A 22,220-nucleotide genomic window follows, 5' to 3' on the forward strand; every position below is an offset into this window, starting at 1 on the left:
AACATCCAAAAAAGATCCACCTTGGACAAGCTTCAATATCTAAATGATGATTAAAATGAACATTACAAGATAAAACAATACTATATGTAAAGGAAATACTCATACTGAATGTGTGCACAAATGAATGTTCATGTGCTATGTCACTTTTCTAGTAAAGTGTGTATTCAAAAGTAAAGCATATTGATGTTAATTCCACCACTTGTTGTACAGTGTATGCATTTTACATTTGTCTTCAACAATAAATGTTTTTTAAATGTGCAATCAATGTTTGTTTTTCATTTGAAGTCTGTACTCTGGTTCTGTTTTACTGATTCAACTCAAAGTTGTCAAACCACTCAAACAAAGTTTGAGAAGGCCTATAGATAACGATATAAATAAACAGGTTTTCTTCCAGAGAGACAGAGACAGTGGATGTCATTTGTGTTTCATTAAATCAACCCTCTTGATATGGTCTTGATAAAGCCAAAAGCCTGAGATCTTGGAAGAAAGATTGTAGCTCCTCTTAAACATGATGCTGTGTTACCTTTATCATCTGTTTTGTGCATTTGGTTTTCGTCCTGCATGACTTTCCATTTCCTCTCAGGATCAGTTTGTTCTCTGTTGCATTGACGTTGACTGTGCTGGATCATACAGGAGCTATCTTATTCAGTTGGGGGGTGCAACTTTAAAAGCTTCAGCTTGTTGTTGTGTTTAGACTAAGGGGAAATGTGCATGAACATTATGGGCAATGACATTGATGAGTAGTTATTATAAATGGACAGCTATGGAAGTATTGAAAACGTTATAGTTGTACTTCTGACTTTAACATTCAAGTGGTTGCTTCAAGGCCAGCCAAGTATAAACGCTAGCGTCATTACATCACAACAACATTTCAGCATCTCAAAGAATATGGATCTTAAATAGCTGAAAAACATATTTGTGTGGTAAAAGTGTCCAGTCACGTGTTCTATTTTAGAACCATGGTGATATTGTTTCCTTAAACTGAAATATTATTAAAGAAAATGTAGCTTAGCTTTAGCTTTGACTACTTTTGCACCAAGGATCATGAATAAGATAGATAGATAGATAGATAGATAGTTTATTGAAAAATTGGGAAATGTTGTGTTACAGGCATTACATTATTTAAAAGGTGGAATAAAGTAAACGTAAAAATAAAAAAATGAACTGCAAATATCATAATCAGAATACCTTTATTCATCCCACAGAGGGTACATTTGCATTGTTACAGCTAAAGTGAAGATAGGGACACAAAATAGAACGCTTAGAAGAGGCATGCACATAATATGTGAAATTACAAATTAAGTAACATTCGTAATAAATGTTTACAATTGACATATTGCTGTTACAATATAAACATATCTAGTAAAAAATACACATTATTACAAATAATACACAATGTAAAATGTTCTGGATACATTCAAATGTTGTATAAAAGACCCCAAAACTACAGCTACAGAGAGAGAACATACATATGAGAGTATACATTACAGATGTCGTAAGGTATGAAGTCAATTGTTTAAGGCAGTTGTTAAGGTGTTTTGTGGACAATGGGATTCCGCCTGGCCTGCCCCTTTGTGAGGAGGGGGTTAGTTACATAGGCTGCAGCAGTTGAACAAGTTCAAAGTGTAATTCAACCCTTAACCAGTAGTCCTAACATGGGCATGGGACAAATCAGGTCAGTAGAACAAACGTACCGGAACTGCATGTTCCTGAGAAATAACTTTAGATCATTGATCTGTTGGATAAACACATAACGACATATTCTTCCTGAAGTGAAATGAGTTTGGTTCCCTTTATTATTCCAGTAAACACAAATGTGTTGTTGTAAATGGGGGTGAGGGCTGGTGGTAGATAACAGCAGTCTCTCGCTCTCATTGGTCAGGTTTCTAACGGACATTCTTATCGTCCAATCACAATCTGTTGTGGTGAGCGCTTGTGACCAATCTGTATGAGCTATGCAAATCTTGAACCGAAGTTTCCCCAGTAGCAGCACACCACGGTGACAGCATTTAGCTTCTCAGATGTTTCATTTTCTGTTTAAATTAGAAACTCCAGGGAGCTATTGAAAGCTAGTTGTCGCGGTTGAATAACAGAAAAGCAACGTTTTTGCTATGTCTGTGCCACGAGGATCCCAATAACCGGTTATTAAAGCTGATAGCTAACTGCTAACAGCTAGCAAAGCTATCTAACGATTTCGCCGGTACAGGCGGACCTCTTTGTCTGACAGGGAAGGCGTGCTCTTTTGTTACATTTCTCCCTTTGTCCATTCGGGAAAGAGGAACTGTTGGGTCAGTATTTCGCTATTATCTGCAGATCTAAAGTGTTTAGAAAATGCAAATCGCGAAAAAATACTTATCAGAAGGCCTGATTCAGTTAACGATCTTACTCAGTTTGATTGGAGTTCGTGTGGATATCGACAGTTACTTAGGCGGCTATTATACGCCTCTGATAGAGATTAACTTGGGTCCCAGCTCAGCCTACACTCAAACACCCTTTCATAATTTGAGAGACAATCTTGACGGATACAGTGTGCACCCAAAATGTCCTGAGTTGGACTATTTCTTTGCAAGTCGCCGGCTGCTAGACGAGGTGAGGACCCTTGGCTCACCACGGTTCCCCACACAGTTGAACGCATGGCTGGTGCACCAAGTGTCTGCCACTGACAAGGCTGACTGTGGGCCTTCAACCAGCAACAACACTGACACCAGCTCAGGGGTACACAACCCCGGGGATGAGGCCCGGGATGAGAGTGAACACCTGCCTGAGAGAGGCCAAGAGGTGTGCCAAACATCCCCAGACCTCGGACCAAGGCCTTGTAGCCCTGGAGCCTGCGGGTTTCTAAAAAAGGCAAGTGTTTGTGTGTGTGTGTAACATAAAGGCAAACAGACTCTGCAATAAATACAAAGACGATAGGCTGCCCAGCTAAAGTACTGAAGTCGCCACAAGTGTTAAAACTTCCTCAATGGTTAACATAACAGCTAATGCTAACTAGTAGCACTAACCCATGTTATTAAATGATGGGTGTCTCTTTCTAACAAGTAACGTATTACTATGCAACAATTCCTGGTCCACAAGGAAACAAGAATAAAAACAATGTTATGGCCACACTTTGTTTGTGCATTCACTTTCTCTTTGTATGGCTCTACCAGTACTGGGTAACGGGTTGCAGATCAGTGATTAAGTTCTTGCCTAGTTAGACAAGGGGACATTTATCATGGTAATTTAGTATCTCAGTTAAAACAATACCTAACTGGTGTTGTTAAAAACGTAACTCATCATTATTACCAGTTAATAAGCCATACAGTTGACCAGCATAACAAGTATTCAGCTTACTGACTGCTACACCTGTTACCCTTCACTCAGGAAATCAAGCATTTCAGATAACATTAGCCTTACTTACAAGACCCTTTTTAAGTGTATTATAGTATTGGAGGACCACACAGCTTTAAAACTGTTTGTTTAGAGGTACACTCACTTGTTGTTATTTACAACTTTTGATAATAATTGCCAGTGATAACACATTTAAAACATGTGTTGATTTGTATTTGATGGTGTTAACTACCATCTGTAATCAGTGACTGCCATTATATATCTAAGACTGTACTCAAACACAGACCTTTTATATTGGGCTGAGCAAGTAATCCATTGAAACAGCTGCCTGGTGAATGTTATGTCCTTGGGGTAGTTGATGTCGCCATTTGTGTAACTTTATCCCCTTTCTTCAGTCTCAACCGCCAGCTGTGGGCCTTGAGAGGTGGAGAAGTGAGGCTTAGACCCACACCCTGTTTGCTTACACAAAAGCGGTGGTCCATACTTTAGCGGTGCCCCCTCTCCAGGGATTGTTGTTCACATGGATAATGTAATGTTGACATACCTTTTTAATCCTTACATAAAATAATGAATAGCTTAACTGCTAAGCTAACATTTTGTAGTTTTTAGAAACACATAGCCTCAAAAAAGAAGACTATACCTATCTACATTCACTCGGCTATTTGAAGCTGGAAACAACTCCAGTAGACGTTGACAAGCTCAGACAAAGCTCAGGCAAATCTGGGATGGTTTAAAATACAGTCTTACATAATTTTGCCTCAAGCATTAACGTCAAAAACAACAATCAGTCTTTCACTTTTTGGAATTGTGGAGAAGTCAACCCCCTGTTATCACTTGGGCATTACACATATTGTGTCTGTCAGCTGATGGCATGCATTAAATACTGTACATCGTGTACCAGGCTTTTCTTACAACATCTAAAAGGGTTGGGTTATTTCTGAGAGTAATTGCCCTGTATGTTCAAACATTATAAGCCCCTCTTTATTACACAAATACAGCTAACACATTTTACCTTAGGCACAAAAGGTCCTTCCCAGGGTTCACAGGAAGCTGAGTTAGGTTAGGGTTAAATGTAATCTGTTGAGCTGGTCCCCCCAGAACAACTGCTGCTTATTATAACAATTATCTACCCTGTCGAACCAGATCTGTGAAATATTGGCTAATTATCTGCAATTTCTGGATTGGGGTCACCAAACCAGAAATGTAGCCCGCTCGTCTTCAAGACCTTTGGATGTCAGCTGTCCCCCTAATTTATTTTTCTTTGTTTACACCTGCCTTTCCTTACCAGGAGGAGGATGTTAAAGTTAAAGAGGAGGAAGACGACCCCGCCCCTCTCACTCAGCTGGCTCACAGTTCCACACTGGAGCAAGAGGTATGACTTATCACACATGCCTTCATTCGTCTCTGAAAACTGTTGAAAATGTTGCACATTGGTGTTTTAAAATGTTTGAGTTAACTGAAATGTAGCTATACTGGTTTTCCTTTTAAAAGTACACACTACAGGATTTGTTAGGGTGCATTCACACCTAATAGTCCGCTTCTCTGGTGCGCACCAGCCCACAGTTTGTTACATTGTTACATTTTTCAGAAGGTTCGGTTTGCGTTCACACGGGCAAAACTCAAACGGACTATAAACTTAAACACAAGTCATGTGCACGGAAATGCTGTTCAACCATTGGTCAGACATTAACGGCCCCTACACACGGCGGCGTGCGTTGCCGCTTGGCGGTGAGCGTGTCTTGAGCTTGGGGAATCAACGCGAGCAGCCCGACCAACAACCAACCACATGAATGTCCCGCCCCGGACATACAAAGCAAAGCATTCATGCTACATCCATGCTGGCTAAATATACTGTCTCTGCTTGCTAGCTGTCCATTCAAACGAAATACACTGGATATAAACTCCCCAAACAAGCGAAAACCTACCAGTTTCCCCCACTGTCTCTGCCACCTCCCCCCATGCCTGGCTCCTCCGGTTTGTATCCCTGTATGTTCCCTACTGCCACGATCATTTTCTCCTCCTTTTGTTGACATATGGGAAATAACTGCGGTCTGGCTCTCCCAACATACACCCGGTTTGATTGGCTAGTGCTTGTACGGTCAGATTTACATACGAGGGATTTGATAGTAGAACATTGCTCTACTTTTGCAGCGAGCACCTCGAGAGAAGCTACGCTTTGCTCCCACAATGCAGTTCGGCGAATCGTGACGTCACCCCATTCAAAGTGAATGGGCAGAAGCGTTGAAGCGGCAACGCACGCCGCCGTGTGTAGGGGCCGTAAGGGGGTAAAAACGCAAATCCTTCTACCGGAGCCTCCGCCATGGAGCATCGGCACTTTCGGCAGGTTATTCTCATGCTGCTGTTAATCTGGAGATCAACAGACACTAGCGGCCCGCGCATATGATTATATAATCAGACAACATCCGTTAAAAAACATTATAACATAATGAGAGACGTTCTGCAGTAAGGAGGGGCGTCTCACCGACGACAGGTGTTCTTACTTTTATGTAGTTGACGGAGAATTTGTACACACTTAATTCTGCTTCACTCTTTAACTAAACAACCGCGGATGTCTTGAAAGACTCTTTCGCTAAAGATTTTTGAAGACATCCGCGTTCTTGTGACACGTAAATATGCGCTTCCTATGTTTTGGTGCGGACTGCGTTCACACCAGCAATGAACCGCTCCAGAGTTCGCAAGCAAGCGCTCCGAGACCACCTATTTTAGCGGACCAGAGTCCTGTTGTTTAGTTCACTTAAGAGGTCTCGGATTGTGTTCACACCGACCCAAATGAACAGCACCAAGCGGCCAAACGCACCAGGGTTCGATTAAACTGGACTATAAACGGCACCCTTAGTCTGATTCAAACTCTATGTCACGCTTGCATAAGATCTAGAGTCACGTGCGAGCAGTGTTGTGCTAGTTACTGAAAACCAGTAACTAGTTACCATTACTAGTTACTTCATTTCAAAAGTAACTCAGTTACTTTACTGATTACTTACACCAAAAAGTAATGCGTTACTGTGAAAAGTAACGTTTTAGTTACTTAAAAAAAGGGCTCCCATTATATTAATGCCCTTATAGCCTTCATTTCAGTACTGTTATTGCATTGGAGAATAATACAATCTGTTGATCAACTTGACATGCATTATATGCAATCTGGATAGCATCGATATTAGCTGGCTTTCCATTTTTGTATATTCTTTCTCCAGGTAGTTGGAAAAAGTTTTCCGTTTCATATGCCGTGTGCCGCCCGGACATGCTATCATGCTAACTAGCTCCCTGAAAGCGGGTGACTCCACTGTAGCAATAGCCTGCATGTGTTCTACAACATACCGTGCAATGGCTTTATCGACTTTTCCCTGGCTAGCAGTCCCTTGGTTAAAATCCAGCCGCTGTTGTTTAGGTGCAGGTGGAGGTGGAGTGGCGTCGGCTGAGTCTCTGTGGTCTTAGCTACTAGCTTCGTCCCAGCATGTTGTTTTTGCAGATGTTTTAAGAGATTTGAATGACTGGTTTGGGCAGTAGATAGGCTCTTTGACCCGCCAGGACACAACTTACATTTAACTAAAACGTTCTTTTCTTTGTGCTCGACAAAAGTGAAATAGTGAGAATATCTCCAGGTGGAGAAACTAGACTTGAGCTCCGCCGCCGCCATGATAGTCTTGTTAGTAAACAACACAAACACGTCCACAGCGCGTCTCCGCATGTGGGCAGGAAGTATCTGCCCACATGCGGAAGTATCTAAGTACATTTACTCAAGTACTGTACTTAAGTACAGTTCTCCTCTCTGTTCGCCTGGCTGTTGACTATATAAAAAAACTAACGGAGTAACGCACCATGTAGTAACGGTAACTGAGTTACTGAATTTAAAAAGTAATGCGTTAGAGTACTAGTTACTGCCAAAAATAACGGCGTTGGTTTGTAACGCGTTAGTCCCAACACTGCGTGCGAGTGTTGAAAATTACATTGTACCTATTTTTAACCAGACAATTCTTGCTCTCACATGACCTCATCTCTCAAATTGCGCAGTTCTGATGACTGCGTCGTTTGGATCAATGTGTATGATTAGGCATGTTGAAGCACAATCCTTACTGTCTGTCTCACAGGGCAGTAATCTAGCTAGCTTTTCCAAAATATTTAAGAGTATAATTGTACATTTTCAACGTTTTTTTTCACTTGTTTTAGTCAAGCAGATACTGTGGTATGATTTTTAAGCACAAGCGCTATAATTCCCATTAGAGACTAATGCTGTCATTGTTGTTTTCCATGTTTTTTATTTGTTCCTATTTCAGAGTCTGCTTGAAGGCATCACTGCTCTGTCTGATCCAGCACGCCAGCATCCTCCTACCATTGATATAGAACAGCACTGGAGCAATTTACTCTCTCTTACCGACCTTGATGTAAGTTCGTTTTCTTATGTTTATTAGTCGCCAAGAAATGTATTTTATAGGGAATTGACCATGATATATAGCATTACTTTTATGATTATCAGAATCCATAAAACATTTTTGCCAATAAACGTACTGAAAAGTGTGTTACTTCGGGTGGCACCGGCCAGTGTCTCTTGTCTGTAGTCATCACTCTTTAGCCTTACTCAATGTCCTGTCCTCACCGCTATCAGATTGACTAGACGAGTAATACTCAATGACACGGAACACCACTGTGCCACAGCATGCTAAGACGGGAGGGATCTTCTCTGGTGAGCGAGTGGAGCTCTGTGTCTAGCGTAAGGCAGCATCTTGAGCTAAAGCTATGTAATAAATACAACAATCCGCTCCATGATGAAGTTGCAAAATCACAGGGTTTGTAACTTGTTGCCATTAGTATTTATAGTTACTGATGTAACTAACCACTATTAGCAAATAGCTTTTGGAATTTTGGAATACATAAACTAGCCAAGCTGACCTTTTCGTACTTATAACTCCTCTACTCCTACTTGGTTCAAGTTACTCCAAATATTGGTTTACAGCAGGGGTGTCCAAACTATGGCCCGGGTGCCTAATGCGGCCCACAAATGAAACTTGTGCTTGTCTTGTACTTCTTAAATATAGATGAAAACAGATATTACACAGTATTCATGTGTTAAGAAGCCCACTTTTCAAACATTCAGTCAATTCAAGTTGAAAAATGTTTCTATCAAATCTAAGTTGATAAGAAAAAATCCCACTTATCTTCACAACACGCTTGAAATAAACCCTTTCTATTTCCTCTTCTGATAAGCAATCTGAGGCTCCTGTTTGTTTTAAGAAATGAGCTGCTAACAAAATAAATAAAACTCTGGAGAGCTGTGATGTAGGCCGTTGTTTTTCTTAAAGCATATTCAAGTATTAAGCATAATGTACCTACATTTGATTCATTTTGCTAACTTATGAGGCAATATACCTCACCTCTAGTGAGTGGCCCAGCCCTTTGTATATTTTTCTGTATGTGGCCCTCGGTGGACACCCCCTGGTTTACAGTCTCCTTGAATACTAATAAATGCATTATATTTGGCCCTAAAACATAATGATTGATCCCTAGTTTTAGACAATAATATTGGTTTTCAAACCGTGATTCAGTTGCATAATGTACAATATGACCCATCATTATGTTGCAATGGAGAATCTTAGCGTCCTGTGATCTACTAGTTCTTTGAATATTTCAGCTAAATGATATGCCCCATGTGTAGGACTTGGACTCGCTTGTCACGGAGCGTCTGTCAGACCTCGACTCAGACATCTCCAGTGCCATCAGCCAAGATGTCAGCTTGCATGACGCTATGGTCACCAGTGCTGGAGTGTTTGGCATGGCGTCTGAAAGAGCTGAGTCCAGGCCAGTCACCCAGCAACAGAGAACCCTCTTCCGACTGGAATCCACGGGCTTCACACAATCAGACGCATCACCAGGGATGGCAATGGGCCTGGCTGCGCTCCCCTTTGCTTCAGTATGTAATTTAACTGGCAATGGGAATAGTGCACTGAGTGGCTGTCTGGACGAGGCCGTGTTTGACCAGATCAATCAGTTAGGGCTGGAAGGCCTGGACACCCAGCTGATGGGCTCTCTGGAGGGCATAGACCCTCAGGTCCTCGAGGACTTGGACTCCGACTCAGGTCTCTCTTTGGAGAGCAGCTCTGGAGGCCCTGTCTCCCCAGGTTTGTTTATATTTCTACAAATACTTAGTAGATGAAATGCTTTTTTTGCCTACACATAAGAAATTGTTACTAACCCGGAATTACCTCCTCACTCGTCCAGGCTCCTCCGAGATGTCATCGTCTTCCAGTTCATACTGTGAGGATGAGTGTGGAGCCACAGGCTACAGCAGTGAGGTGGATTCAGTCGCTTCAAAAGGCATCATCGACTACGACACAACATGGTCACCTGTAGATCTGAGTGAGAGTGTTTGGCATGACCACAGCTACTCATCCCCAGCTTTCTTCAACCAGCCACCAGTACCATTTCCTCACAAAGGGATCAAAGAGGAGCCCTTCAGCGATGTTGAGGATGACGAGCCACGGTTCCACGACAGAGAGATGAGTCGCGATGAGATGCGCGCCCGTTCTATGTGCATCCCGTTCTCCGTCCTGCAGATTGTTAACATGCCAGTGGAGGAGTTCCTGGAGGTCCTCGACAGTCACGGCTTCACCACTGATCAGGTGACCCTACTGAGGGATATCCGCAGACGAGGAAAAAACAAGTTGGCAGCGCAAAACTGCAGGAAGCGCAAACTAGATGCCATCACAGGGCTACAGGAGGAGGTGGAGATGTTGCATGCTCAGAGAAACAAGCTACTGAGGGAGAAACAGCTCACAGCCAAGACAATGGGTGCTGTGGGCCAGCAGATAAAGCAGCTGACCAGGGACCTCGTGGCCCGGCTGAGGGACGACTCAGGGCGGCCCCTGAACCCAGAAAGATTCACCCTGCAGTGCGGGGCTAATGGGAGGGTTGTAGTTCAGCCTGTAAGACGGCCGGCTGTCTCCACAACAACAGGCAACAAAACAGACAAGAGGAAGAAGGAGAAAAAGCAATGATGCAATATTGCCACTGAGACTTGAACTTTTAGGTTTTTGGATATTTCTGAACTTACTTTGCCTGACTATGGTTTGGGATCTCCTCTTTTCAAAAAGTGTGTGTGGATTCACCGCTGTTGGGAGCCTAAATTGGCAAAAGCTGCAAACAGGAAAGAATACTCAGAACATCAATAAATATAAAAATCTCTGTAAATAAAATTTCTCTTGGGGAAAAATGTAGCTTACACACTGGACATTTTTGCTTATTCAACATGGACACGGCACACGGGGCAGTTTAAGGGATAAGCTGAACTGCTGCCAGTGCCACCAGTCTCTTTGTGCCTGTTAACATTAAAGTCACTGAGTCCTAGCATTTTTACAAACAGACGTAGACAAGCAGACATCTGAAGTCAACATGGCCAGCAGTGTGTGACACTTACTGGATAGAGATCTCGGAGGAGGATTTGTTTGTTTGTTTGTTTCCATGTAATCTTGCCTCTCAATGTATTGTTCAGTATAAAAAAGAGGTTGAAGATTGTATTTATTAAAGTTTCTGAAATGCTTATATGCATCATGAGACTGTCGATGGCAGTATCTTTTTTTTCTTAACGGTAAGGTTATCTCAAAGTGGTAAAAATATTGGGACATTGCCTATCTAAAGTTTACAGATTTGTTTCAGATATTTGAGGGCATGTTATGTTCAGTATAAATGTATACTGAAATGTTGTTTTCCTTATGTCTTGATGACATACAATATACCAATGATTAAACTAACATGGCCTTAATTTGCATTGGATAAGTGTTTTGGTTATTGTGTGTGCACACAATCCACAAATGCACATAATCATAACAAAAATGTTTTTAAGTGGCTACCATCCTATTTTTTTATATTAATGTTGAATAATTTGTTTCAAGCACATATTTTGCATAACAATTTCATTTAAATTACTTAAGCGTTTTGGAAAGATTATATTCTACCTCACGCCTTAGTTGGTTTTAGATTTAAAAAAATATCCCTTTTTTAAGGGAGCCTAAATTAACTCATTACACATTTTGAATTTTAGTGGGCCTAATAAATGGACCCTAACCATCCCATATCTGGAAAAAAGAAAATTACAATCACCAACTATTTAATGACTGAATGTTGTTTGGATGTTGCTTTTTTATTTGAGATTATCTGAGAGTTGAAGAAAGTATTTAGTGAAGTTGCCATCTTATTCATGGTAAAACATCTTTATACAGTCAGCTGAGTGAGTGAGCATTGACCAGAGAAAAAAAAGTGATAGTGCAACTCATGAAGAATTTTGTTTCTGGTCCCTCACAAATGTGTATATAATTTTCTGGTTTGACCAAGAGTTTACTTTTGTTTGTATACATTTTAAACTGTTTTTCTTTGTTGATGAGGGCAAATGTGTTTGATTGCATGGTGATTGTTGACTGTTTATAGTATGATTTTGCTTAGGGAATTTGAAATGCTCTTGCTGACCTTGTTTTTTCTGATTAAAAAGAAAAAAAATAGCTTGTCTCATTCTTGTGTCACTGTTTTAGTAGCATAATGCCCTCTAATACACAGCACTGATGAGCTCATTATGCTTTTTGATTATTATGCAGCTTTCCCTTTATGTTGTAGTAAAATGACGAGATAAGTTTGTGCATAGATGGAAAGTTGACAGGCAGGTAGGCCATCCAGTTATTTTAGCCGGGCCGGCTAAAAATGATTGGTCGTGCTTTTTACAGTACTACGGCTTCCACAGATGACACTTTTTTTTTATGGATTTTTTTTTTTTTTTAAGATATTCATTGCTATGGGGAATTAAGAGCATTCCATGGAATATAACAAAAAGTGTATCTCGAGCCGGTTTCTCAAACTGTAACTCACCTTAAGTAGCCTAGTTATACACAAGGTAGTTAGTTATACACCGACCCAGCGCTATGGCTCTGCACCGACCTTGCCTTTTAAACACTTCCTTGTTTTGCCATAACCTGCGGAGGGCTAATGGCACCCACCCACCCACGAGGAGCAGACAAAGGTATGTGAATAACGAACCGCGTTTTCCTTATAGGCTCCCGTAGAAAACCTACGATTAGCTTTTGGCGCCTGCTAGTACTGCTGCTGCACACAATACATAAAGCGAAGGTTGTGACCGCGTGGTACGGAGGCATCATTCAAGCAGTTCTTCTTTGTTTTAAGGGTGCGTATGCAGAAGTATTTCATTTTTCATACACTGCATCACTCCATCATGCAACACGTGGCGTAATTTTTTTTAAACGATTCACACAGGCAAGCTAACGATAGCTTTTTCAAGTCGGACGGTGAAGCAGGCAACGCAGCTTGCACAGAAAGTGAGATATAACGTTACGTTACCCCAACATTATTAGCTAGCTGTACTGTGTAAACGTGATTACGTTGTTACTTTATGCCACTGTATATCACAGTACTTTGCAATGGTTTGACTTGTTTAGCTAAAAGTACAAGTGTCTATTTCTGGATTTTGTATTTTTCTCGGGCCTTGAGCATTTGTATCTTAGCGTAACCGCAACTTTAATTTACCAATGAAAATGCTGATATAACATCACTCTTTAAGGTTATTTCTTTATACCATGCATCGTTATAAGCATTGCATTGCAGATTCCATAGTAAAGCCAATTACGTATTCTCCACGACCAAGGCCTGTAATATTATTAGCTACAATTAGCAAGTAGGCTAACCTACATAGTGCTATGTTGTGATTGTGCTAGATTTGAATTGTGGTTGAAGTGTTGTTGCAACGGTAACCTGGATTTGCAGACATTATACTTAATAGTAACACTGGCATCAGTAATTACAAAGAGCTAGTTTATGGCCTTTTCATCTTATTTGGAGAATGTTGGTTCATCTCATGTGAATCATAGCAGTAGCTTGTGAATTGAAACAATCTTAGCAGTTATTACACGCATTCTTTTTTATAGTGAACAACATGGCGAAGAAGCAGAATACCAAGGGTAAGAAGGATGCTCAGGACCCGCAGGAAGAGCCTGAGGAATTCGTGGTGGAGAAAGTACTCGACCAACGCCTTGTAAACGGGAAAGTTGAGTTCTTTCTGAAGTGGAAAGGATTTACAGAGTGAGTTGCCTGGGACCCTCCCCCTGCTGAGCTGGGAGTACTTCCCTAGTATGGGGTCGTGCTATGCTTTTGTCTTTAGTCATCTTGGTGCATGAATAATCTGTTCTGTATTGAAAGTTAGTTAACTATGTTAGCATCTGTGCATACATCCCTGGAGGTGGAGAGCAAATGGTGACCCTCTCCCCGCTTATTCAGGGCCGACAATACCTGGGAGCCAGAGGAGAACCTTGATTGTCCAGAGCTGATTTCAGCGTTCCTGGAAGCACAGAAGAATGTCAAAGAGAAGCCTGCTCCCGTCAAGCGGAAGTTATCAACAGAAGAGCCAGAGTCAGAAGCCAAAAAGAAAGATGTGGTGAGTTCACCGACAGTTTCATGTGCCTAAAATAATAATAATGCATTTTATTTATATAGCGCATTTCCTGTTGCTCAAAGCGCTTATCTACCTACCTATCAAACCAACACGAGATACGACACCAATTGTTTTTAAGATTCTTTTTCAGAATCTGATAAATCTTATAAAGATATGACATGTAAACATTATCTTGGTGTTTAGAGCAATCCAAAATTAATAATGCAATTGTTATCAATGCTTATAGCCTGAGAAACCACGTGGATTTGCCAGAAACCTCGACCCAGAACGGATCATTGGCGCAACAGACAGTAGCGGGGAGTTGATGTTCTTGATGAAATGGTGAGTATTGAGGGAGAAGTCCTCTTTATCTTTATCCTCAGGGCGGAGGGAGCTTATTCAGTAGGGACTCACTCTTCTTGGGAACCGGGGGGGTTCACTTTGAGTTGCCAGTTGTAATATATATATTATATCACCCAGGAAACAGTGCTGGCATATTGTGATTTATTCAAGTGAACCTTGGAAATGCCAATTTTCTGAATGTTGAACATTATCCATGATCTGATTTGGCAATTTATACTTTAAGGCCTCAAAGTGCAAACATTTTGAGCAGATTTAGATTACGAGGAGAACAAAGGGCAAGGGGGGCCCAAACACCAAAACATTCATTCAGATCAATTTCAACCCTACGTTTCCATGATGTGCACAGTGTAATCCTTTTATGCACATTATACAATTATTATTTACAACCATCAATAAACCCATTATTTTGTGTGATAATACTACTGATTACAAAAAATACATTCAGCCCAGTAGTGCTGCTGTAGCAGAATAATGCTCCAGGTAGATAACAATGGGCTTAAGGGTAAAAAGATTTGTTGTAAACAAGAAACGGCATTTACTGTAATATTTTTCTTTCCTTTCTCCTTAGGAAAGACTCAGATGAAGCCGATCTGGTCCCGGCCCGTGAGGCCAACACTCGCTGCCCTCAGGTGGTCATTTCCTTTTACGAGGAGAGGCTGACATGGCACTCCTGTCCAGAGGATGAGGCTCAGTAGTGCTGTCGTCTAGTCCCTTTGCACCACTCGCACCCTTTTCCTCAGGACTGAATGTTCTCCTCTGGCTTGCCTTTTAGTTTTTAGCTATGTTAGTTTTTTTCGAAGATATTTCAGCCCTCGCATTGTATGGCTGTTGAGGAGAAATATGTTGTTGTAAATAATAGCTGAACTGTTTGAAAGAGCTCAGGGTTTGGTGGCATAAGGACAAAAGTCTTCCGGTATATCATATGATGAATTAATGCGATGGCCGAAACTATATTCTTTGATTGAACCCACCACTGCCCATATTCATACCTGATGACAGTTTGTAAATTCTAAATTGTTACTTTGGTATGTTAAGGTTTCAACCACCTGCTCTATAACATCAAAAAATATCGTAGAATCTGGTCTTTCAAAATAGTCTTAACGTTTTGTTCTACAGTGCATTTTGTATACTGTCTCTAAATATTATTTTGAAGTTCAAATAAAGTTGTATGTGAACAAAATGTCACCGCTTATTTTTTCATGGTTTCAAAAATAAATGTCATGAGTTGGCCAAATACAATACCTAAGTTTACCTATAAAATGTTCATTTAACTTCTGCAACTTTTTTCCAAAGGCTTTGATCAAGTAGATTTTTTGGAAACCTGGAAATGTAGACAAATAATAACATTTACTTGTATCGTTTGAAACCGTAAGATTTTATTTGTTTTCATTATCCACATTTAAATCCTTGCCTTGATGCCACTTAATGCAATGAAACTACAGCAATGAGAAAATGTTTACACAGTTATAACTTATTCAGCTGACCACAAAGAATGTATGACCCAGTGTGTGATTTACAGGTCGCATGTTTATCACTGTGGAGACAACTCAAGGGTCCAAGACAAAGTATGCATGTTACATTACATGTTACTTGTTAGATGCTGCTATCCAAAGCGACTTACATACTCAATACTGTGGACAGTCCCCACAGGAGCAATTTGTGGTGAAGTGTCTTGCCCAGGGACACAACGACATGGGGTTTGAACCTGTGCTCCACTGATCCGAACACCAACGCTCTATCCACTTCGCCACATGCATGTACTGTACAAGTAGTCAGTTGTCAATGGACATGTCCTCATTTAACCCCTTCACTGAGTCTGCATCTGCATACGTATGCTCCTATAGTATTCAGCACAGGTTTGAGGCCACAGCACTTAAGCATTTTGATTTGAGAGGTTGCATACTTAATAACCAGTTTACTCTTTTCTTTTCACTTGTAAGATTTTAAAAGCATATTTTTTGACATATCTTTCCATTGCGGCATTGCTACTTTAACCTGAGGAAATCTTTTCACCAGAGGTGGGAACTCTGGTACTTAAGTAGATTTTTCTGGTATCAGTACTTTACTCCACTACTTGTTTTTCTGACTACTTTTTACTTTTACTTCTTACATTTTTAAAACAAATACCTGTACTTTCTACTTTCAAAACAGGTTGGGCCCGGTGAGCAATGGGAGTTAGGGGCGAAGGGAGTTGTCCGGTGCCTTTCTCAAGGGTACCACGGCAGGGCAGGAGGTGAACTGAGACCTCTCCAAGTAGCAGTCCACACTCCATTGAACCGGCGACCCTACGGCTTATAGTCCAATCCCCTCCTGAGTGAGCCACTGCCGGACATCATTTCCTGGTCTTCTCTAAACAAGAGGGACCAATGAAAACTTTGTAATTTTGCCGTTGTTCAGCATCGACACATTCATTAGCTAACAATGACATTATTGTTCTATTAATATAAAGTGAGGTCAGTAAATTACTCTTTAAAACAGATTATGGGTACTTTTTACTTAAGTACATTGCTAAGCCCATACTTCTTTACTTTTACTTGAATAAAGAAGTGTAGTCAGTACTTCTACTTTTACCAGAGTATTTTCAAACACGAGTATCTGTACTTCTACTTGAGTAAAAGATGTGTGTACTTTAGCCATATCTGCATTTCATATGCACACTTTTCAGCTCTAACATGTAAGAAACATCTGACTTCAGCTATGATTGGTATCTCTCGGGCCAGACGGCATGTCTGCGGCAGTGTGGAGAACAGTCTCATGACTGGCATTATGGCATAAGAGTTGGACTTTGGTCCAGTGTAAACATATTTTCCTAAAAAACCCACTCATTTTTGGGTTTTCTGTGGAAAAGTCACTATTTAGAGACGCCTTTCAAATCACCCATGGGCACCTTACAATTCATAAAATATTCTAAGGAAAGGTTTAAGACAGTACAGAAAGTGACGTGCATCCTTCAAACATTTCGTCTGAAAGCTTTTCTTCCTGCAACTATGAACCCCCACATGAAGGTGGACGGAGAAATGATGGCAGGTTTGTGTAAACACGTTATATATTAAACAAATGGGACATCTTTTACTGGAATATTTTTGATTAAATCACATCTCCAATCAGTGAAGCACAAACATCACTTGTGCTAATATGAAATCATCAGATACTAATTTGAAAGATACACCTATTCATGATAGCTCAACAATAAAACCCATGATCAAGCACTTGTAATGGAACATTTTCTGAAAATATTGCTAGGAGTTGTTCACGTTGCTGTATAAATATCAGGTTAAAGCTGAAGAGTTAAGGTATACATGTATTAAGATCTCATGATGAGTGAATGGAAGGACTTTGTGTTCTCCACAATGCTATCTATGGCTTTTTGTGTACAGCACATGTTGTCCATAGTCCAGTTTTTGAAATGCGTCTGATTATCTCTAAGAATTAAAAAAAAAAGAACTTTCAGTGAGAGAGACCTTTTATTCTGCTGACCTGACCAAAGATAAAGGCCCTTTATATGCAAATGAGCAGACCATAATGAGGTGAAGGGTATTTATAGGAGTCCTGGCACACTAGTGTTTGCCTACACTCCAGGTTGGATAGGATTTTAGAATTTACTCCTGAGGACTTTGGTAAGACATTTTGATGTATTCCTTAAATCGTAATTTTAGTGCACAAATGTTAACAGTATTATTTCAATTGTGACAGCAATGCAGGAAATGACCTATAATAAGAGTAGAGAGCAGAGTAACTTTGCCAATATCTGACTCAGTGAAGGAGTAACAGTGACTGGTAGAAAAACAATTGACCAATGTAGATGTTACATCTTAAATCCCGGGTAAATTAACCCCTTCATGTCTTGGTGTTAAATAAGCTAAAGGTCTCTTTATTTCAGTTATCTCTTTTTCTCTATGTTGAGTGTTTACTTTGCCTGCCTTTTGTCAAAAATACATTACCTCCTCAGCCACAGTGTACACCCTGCTGAATGGAAACTTTCTTTCTTACTGTTGTGGATCACCTGAACTACACTTTCTTGTCTTGAATATAATTGTTGTGGGTGTCACTCAATGGAGAGTATAGCGAAATGGGTTAAAGGGAACCAGGTATTGTGTCTGTAAGGAAAATGTATTTTTGGGATTCAACAAAAAATGAGGGCAATAGCCAGAATTCATAAAGTTTGTAAATAGCTACTTGATTCTTCACATGTTTATATTCAGTGAACATTTGCATTAGTCTGTCAAATGTTACCTATGCTAAAATACTTCTGTTTAGTCCTGGCTGCAACTGAATGCTTTGACTCATTGATAAAAAGCACATATTAAAACAAAAACAGAAAACAATTATATTAGGTAATTAGGAACACATTGATTCACAGTAAGTCATGAAGAATGTGAATATTAAATACAAAATAAAGCCCATGTGATTAAAGTATGCATTTGGTGTCTGCGGTTGGTGGGATGTACACATACATAAATATTATAATTTTATAATGAGAGAGACTGAGTGACAGAGGAGACATTTCCCTTTGTTTTAGTTGTCTCTGCACTCATTACAACTTGATTTAAATAAGGAATTCACTGATGTCAAATCTTATTTCAGATATTATTATGTTTTATTAGGTCTGGTAATGGCACCTGAATTGTAATTTGAAAAAAAAGAAAGATACTGTAGATTGTCTACAGTATTGATGGTGTATGTAATCAATACATCCCATATTTGATTGCTTTTAAATGTGGTCATTAGTTTTCACGACGTGCCATAGGCTCCTCCGACCAGGTGCAACCATTTAAACTGATTTCTCCACGTCATTAGAGACAGGTGCGCAGTGAGCACGTAGCCAGCACATTTTACTCAAGAGAGGTATCATTGTCCCTGTGTGGATTACTAACCTTATCGTAATTCCTTTTTTATCGCATTTTATTTATAGTATATTTTATAACAATAGAGCGAAGAAGACAAGAAGTGAACAACAAGGAAGAAAAGGTCGCACTGAGTAGTTACGTTTGTGTGAGCAGAAGTTCAGTCCAGGCAGTACTAAACCTCAAGCTAGCCGACTGAGCTGCTCCTTTTGGTACATAAACACCGGATTACTGCTCGGGAAGTGAAGAGGGAAAGGTAGGATACAAAACATATTGGAATTAAAGTTACATAAAAGTGTTGCGTTGTTGTACGCGTTTATTTGTTCATAACGGTTTGTATCACAAACTGTAGTAATGTAATTGACTTAAAATAATGTCAGTGCCTCCTAAACTCTATTGGGTAATTATATTCTTCCCTTTTTCTTGAAATAATGTACTTTAAACAAATGTTTGTTTGAATACCTTGGGGATTGCTCGTTGGCGTTTTAGGTTATACCTTTATTGTTCAAAAGTAGGCCTAATTAAAATAACTCTAATTTGTATTAAAGATGTAAGACTACATGGCACTAGAGCATTTTTTTCAGTCCTGCTATTTCTGGATCAGAGTTGGGTTGAATTGAGATGCCTATTTATCTATTTTGATCATAATTCAGTGCTTTAGTTTAGTGCACTGTAGCAAAGTAATCTGTTATTATATAAGCATAGTGGCTGAGGAAAATAAGTGGCTCCTTTAAGATTTTACTTGGAGCGAGCACCCTTTTGTCCCTGTGTTTTTTCCTGAGGCTATTGTGTGGCCTTCATTGATTTTCTTAAGCAGAACTGAATGTTTGTTTGTGTGTTAAGGTGTTTGGGCCCCCCTTGCCCTTTGTTCTCCTCGTAATCTAAATCTGCTCCAAATGTTTGCACTTTGAGGCCTTAAAGTATAAATTGCCAAATCAGATCATTGATAACAAAAGGCTTTGGTTGAAGATCCTATTATTCAATTATTATAAACTTTAAACTCTTGTGAAAATGTTCAAACTCATGGCTCACCACAGGAAATCATTTGTTTGTGCTGAAACATTCTTTCATTGAAACCAACTTTTTCTCTATCTTTTTTTTTTTCAAGGTTTTTCTGTACCTGCCATGGAAAGTATGCTGGACAATCTGTCAAACTCTGTAAGTGCTTTAGCATACTCCTTTCCCTTGCTCAATCTGTGCAGTCACCACTTTTTTTACATTTTGATAACTTTGCTGAAGCACATTGTGTGTGTTATTTTAAATGCATCTGTACAATGTGTAACCGAACCCTTTTTGAATTGTGTAGGACATAATCAGCATTTGTGTTCAAGATCCAAGGCTCTTAAAAGATTACCTCTGGCACACACATGTCGACTATGAGATCTGTTTACATGTAAGTGCATTTTGGAGTATTTCTTATTGGTGAATTCGACTGTGATGAAAGTATTGATTTGTTCTGTTGTTTTGCAGACCAATAGCATGTGCTTTCGAAAAAAGTCTTCATGTGTAAGACGGCGTTACAGTGAGTTTGTTTGGCTGCGACATTGTCTGGAACAGAACGCTCTGATCATGTATGTTCAAACCTCAGCTTCAAACCAATTATTGACTTTAATTTTCCATGCAATAGGTTTCTCTAAGCAATTTATTTTTTTGGTTGGTTATTCTGTTCAGCGAGTTGCCCAAATTGCCGTCATGGAACCCCTTCTTCAATTCGAAGAACCCGGGACAGGTCGCACAGAGGATGAAGGGCTTCGAGGAGTTTTTAGAAAGGTGAGTTGCTGCTAAAATAATGGCAGCAATCAAATTATAAGACTGCCATATATAGCTATGCTTTTATGCCCCCCCCCCCCCCCCCCCCCCCTCTTTAAAAGGCTGTTAAGAATTAATCTGATGAAAGCAATAGCCCTGTTGAAGGTGACCTTACCTCACTATATTTTAACTATTTAAAAAGAAAAAAAGTTTTTCCCTGGTTGACATTGTGGCATAATTATATATATATATATATATATGATAACAAAGGGGTGGCGGAGTGGGTTGTGCGTTGTTCTGATCAGGGGGTCACAGGTTCAAACCCCACTGCAGTCAGCATGTCGTTGTGTCCCTGAGACACTTCACCCCAAATTGCTCCTGTGGCGATTGTCTACAGTCTTGAGTATGTAAGTCGCTTTGGATAAAAGTGTCTAACATGTAATAATTCTCCTCCTTTTAGTATTTTTGAAAACCCTTTGTTGCTGTCGGACAGCAGGCTCCATCTGTTCCTCCAGTCAGACCTCAGCATCACGAGGATAGAGAGGTGTGCGAGCGGTAAGACAAGGTACACGGTGGCAGAAGCAATACAGCGATGCAACAGCAGCTTCATCAGCAGTTCGGAGGACAAGGCGGCCTCCTGTGACTCTGACTGTGAAAGGTAACGCTTGGACAGAAAAGTTTACATCTTTTTTTGAAGTATAGTCTGATGCTAAACTGACCCCACCATCACTTTTCCTCCCACAGCAGCTCTTCTTCAACAGGTTGTCAGAGTGTGGGCACTCCAGAGCGAGGGACCCCCGTCCCCTTCTCAGAATCATAACGGACACTCCCAGCTGTTCAGCTGTCTTTCAGTGCGTGTGTCCCACGCGTCAACAGCAGCAGGGCTTGATCAGTTGGTGATCCTCCATGGAGCTCTTTCTTTTCTTAACATTCAAACTACTTCACTATTCAACTTGGACATTTGTTGTTTTATTATTGTGCTTTATTTTTTCTCAAAGCATTGAGCATCAAAGTCATTTAATTGAGTGTGTATTTAAAAAAAGAAATCTTGTTTTTGTATGGTAAACCTGCACACTATAATGGTGATTTCTTAAACATTTATATACATGTATATTTTTATCCACACTGAAGCAATGTTGGCAAGGAATGAGCTTTGAATTGTAGACTAGAATTTTTAGACAAATATTTGAATACTTTTATGATGTATTAATGGCTGAATAAATTGTCTTTTTGATGAAAAAGGTCTTTCTTCTTGAATAGTAATTGAACATCTTATTGAATTTGTCCAAATACTTGTTTTCCTGAATATAGTGCTGTATTGTTGGAGCCCAGTAGAGGGAGTGTAGACATCATACTGTAGGACCTCAACTGTCTGAGTTAATACAGCAGGGGGTTACAAGTCTGCAAGGGTAACTTGATTTACACTGTAGTTTGTGCTGAACATTGGAATAAGGTTATTTTTCTCTTTAAGGGATAGTTGATGCAATTGAGTCCAT

General features: G+C 40.1%; 3 protein-coding genes across 5 annotated transcripts; all 3 read left to right on the plus strand.

Annotated features, from left to right (window-relative positions):
• The first annotated feature begins 1,977 nt into the window (after positions 1 to 1,977).
• Positions 1,978 to 11,834, plus strand: nfe2l3 (nfe2 like bZIP transcription factor 3). The gene is made up of 5 exons (XM_034094041.1): positions 1,978 to 2,847; positions 4,619 to 4,702; positions 7,623 to 7,730; positions 8,999 to 9,461; positions 9,562 to 11,834. The coding sequence occupies exons 1-5, from the start codon at positions 2,332 to 2,334 to the stop codon at positions 10,335 to 10,337; spliced, it is 1,947 nt and encodes a 648-aa protein (XP_033949932.1). The 5' UTR covers positions 1,978 to 2,331; the 3' UTR covers positions 10,338 to 11,834.
• Positions 11,835 to 12,400: 566 nt separating this feature from the next.
• cbx3a (chromobox homolog 3a (HP1 gamma homolog, Drosophila)) lies at positions 12,401 to 15,311 on the plus strand. 3 transcript variants are annotated; one of them, XM_034094043.2, is made up of 6 exons: positions 12,401 to 12,508; positions 12,598 to 12,659; positions 13,266 to 13,419; positions 13,615 to 13,771; positions 14,016 to 14,110; positions 14,700 to 15,311. In XM_034094043.2, coding segments are annotated over exons 2-6 (534 nt in total). In that variant the 5' UTR covers positions 12,401 to 12,508; positions 12,598 to 12,658; the 3' UTR covers positions 14,827 to 15,311. The 3 variants fall into 3 exon arrangements, with proteins under 3 accessions (XP_033949934.1, XP_033949933.1, XP_033949935.1); XM_034094042.2 differs by having other exon boundaries at positions 12,405 to 12,659; XM_034094044.2 differs by lacking the exon at positions 12,598 to 12,659 and having other exon boundaries at positions 12,409 to 12,508.
• Positions 15,312 to 18,945: 3,634 nt separating this feature from the next.
• On the plus strand, positions 18,946 to 21,961 carry snx10a (sorting nexin 10a). The gene is made up of 7 exons (XM_034094966.2): positions 18,946 to 19,231; positions 20,084 to 20,133; positions 20,282 to 20,368; positions 20,446 to 20,546; positions 20,647 to 20,745; positions 21,185 to 21,382; positions 21,469 to 21,961. The coding sequence occupies exons 2-7, from the start codon at positions 20,101 to 20,103 to the stop codon at positions 21,542 to 21,544; spliced, it is 594 nt and encodes a 197-aa protein (XP_033950857.1). The 5' UTR covers positions 18,946 to 19,231; positions 20,084 to 20,100; the 3' UTR covers positions 21,545 to 21,961.
• Positions 21,962 to 22,220: the final 259 nt, after the last annotated feature.

Source organism: Pseudochaenichthys georgianus, chromosome 11 (genome assembly GCF_902827115.2).
Source record: "Pseudochaenichthys georgianus chromosome 11, fPseGeo1.2, whole genome shotgun sequence".
Classification (NCBI taxonomy): Eukaryota; Metazoa; Chordata; class Actinopteri; order Perciformes; family Channichthyidae; genus Pseudochaenichthys; species Pseudochaenichthys georgianus.

Coding starts and splice junctions, on each gene's coding strand:
- cbx3a (XM_034094043.2), top strand. Junction 13,772..14,015: donor AAGCCAAAAAGAAAGATGTG/GTGAGTTCACCG, acceptor CAATGCTTATAG/CCTGAGAAACCACGTGGATT. Junction 14,111..14,699: donor TTGATGTTCTTGATGAAATG/GTGAGTATTGAG, acceptor CTTTCTCCTTAG/GAAAGACTCAGATGAAGCCG.
- nfe2l3 (XM_034094041.1), top strand. CDS start 2,332: ATGCAAATCGCGAAAAAATACTTATCAGAAGGCCTGATTCAGTTAACG. Junction 7,731..8,998: donor TCTCTCTTACCGACCTTGAT/GTAAGTTCGTTT, acceptor CCCCATGTGTAG/GACTTGGACTCGCTTGTCAC. Junction 9,462..9,561: donor TGGAGGCCCTGTCTCCCCAG/GTTTGTTTATAT, acceptor TCACTCGTCCAG/GCTCCTCCGAGATGTCATCG.
- snx10a (XM_034094966.2), top strand. CDS start 20,101: ATGGAAAGTATGCTGGACAATCTGTCAAACTCT. Junction 20,369..20,445: donor ACTATGAGATCTGTTTACAT/GTAAGTGCATTT, acceptor GTTGTTTTGCAG/ACCAATAGCATGTGCTTTCG. Junction 21,383..21,468: donor TGTGACTCTGACTGTGAAAG/GTAACGCTTGGA, acceptor TTCCTCCCACAG/CAGCTCTTCTTCAACAGGTT.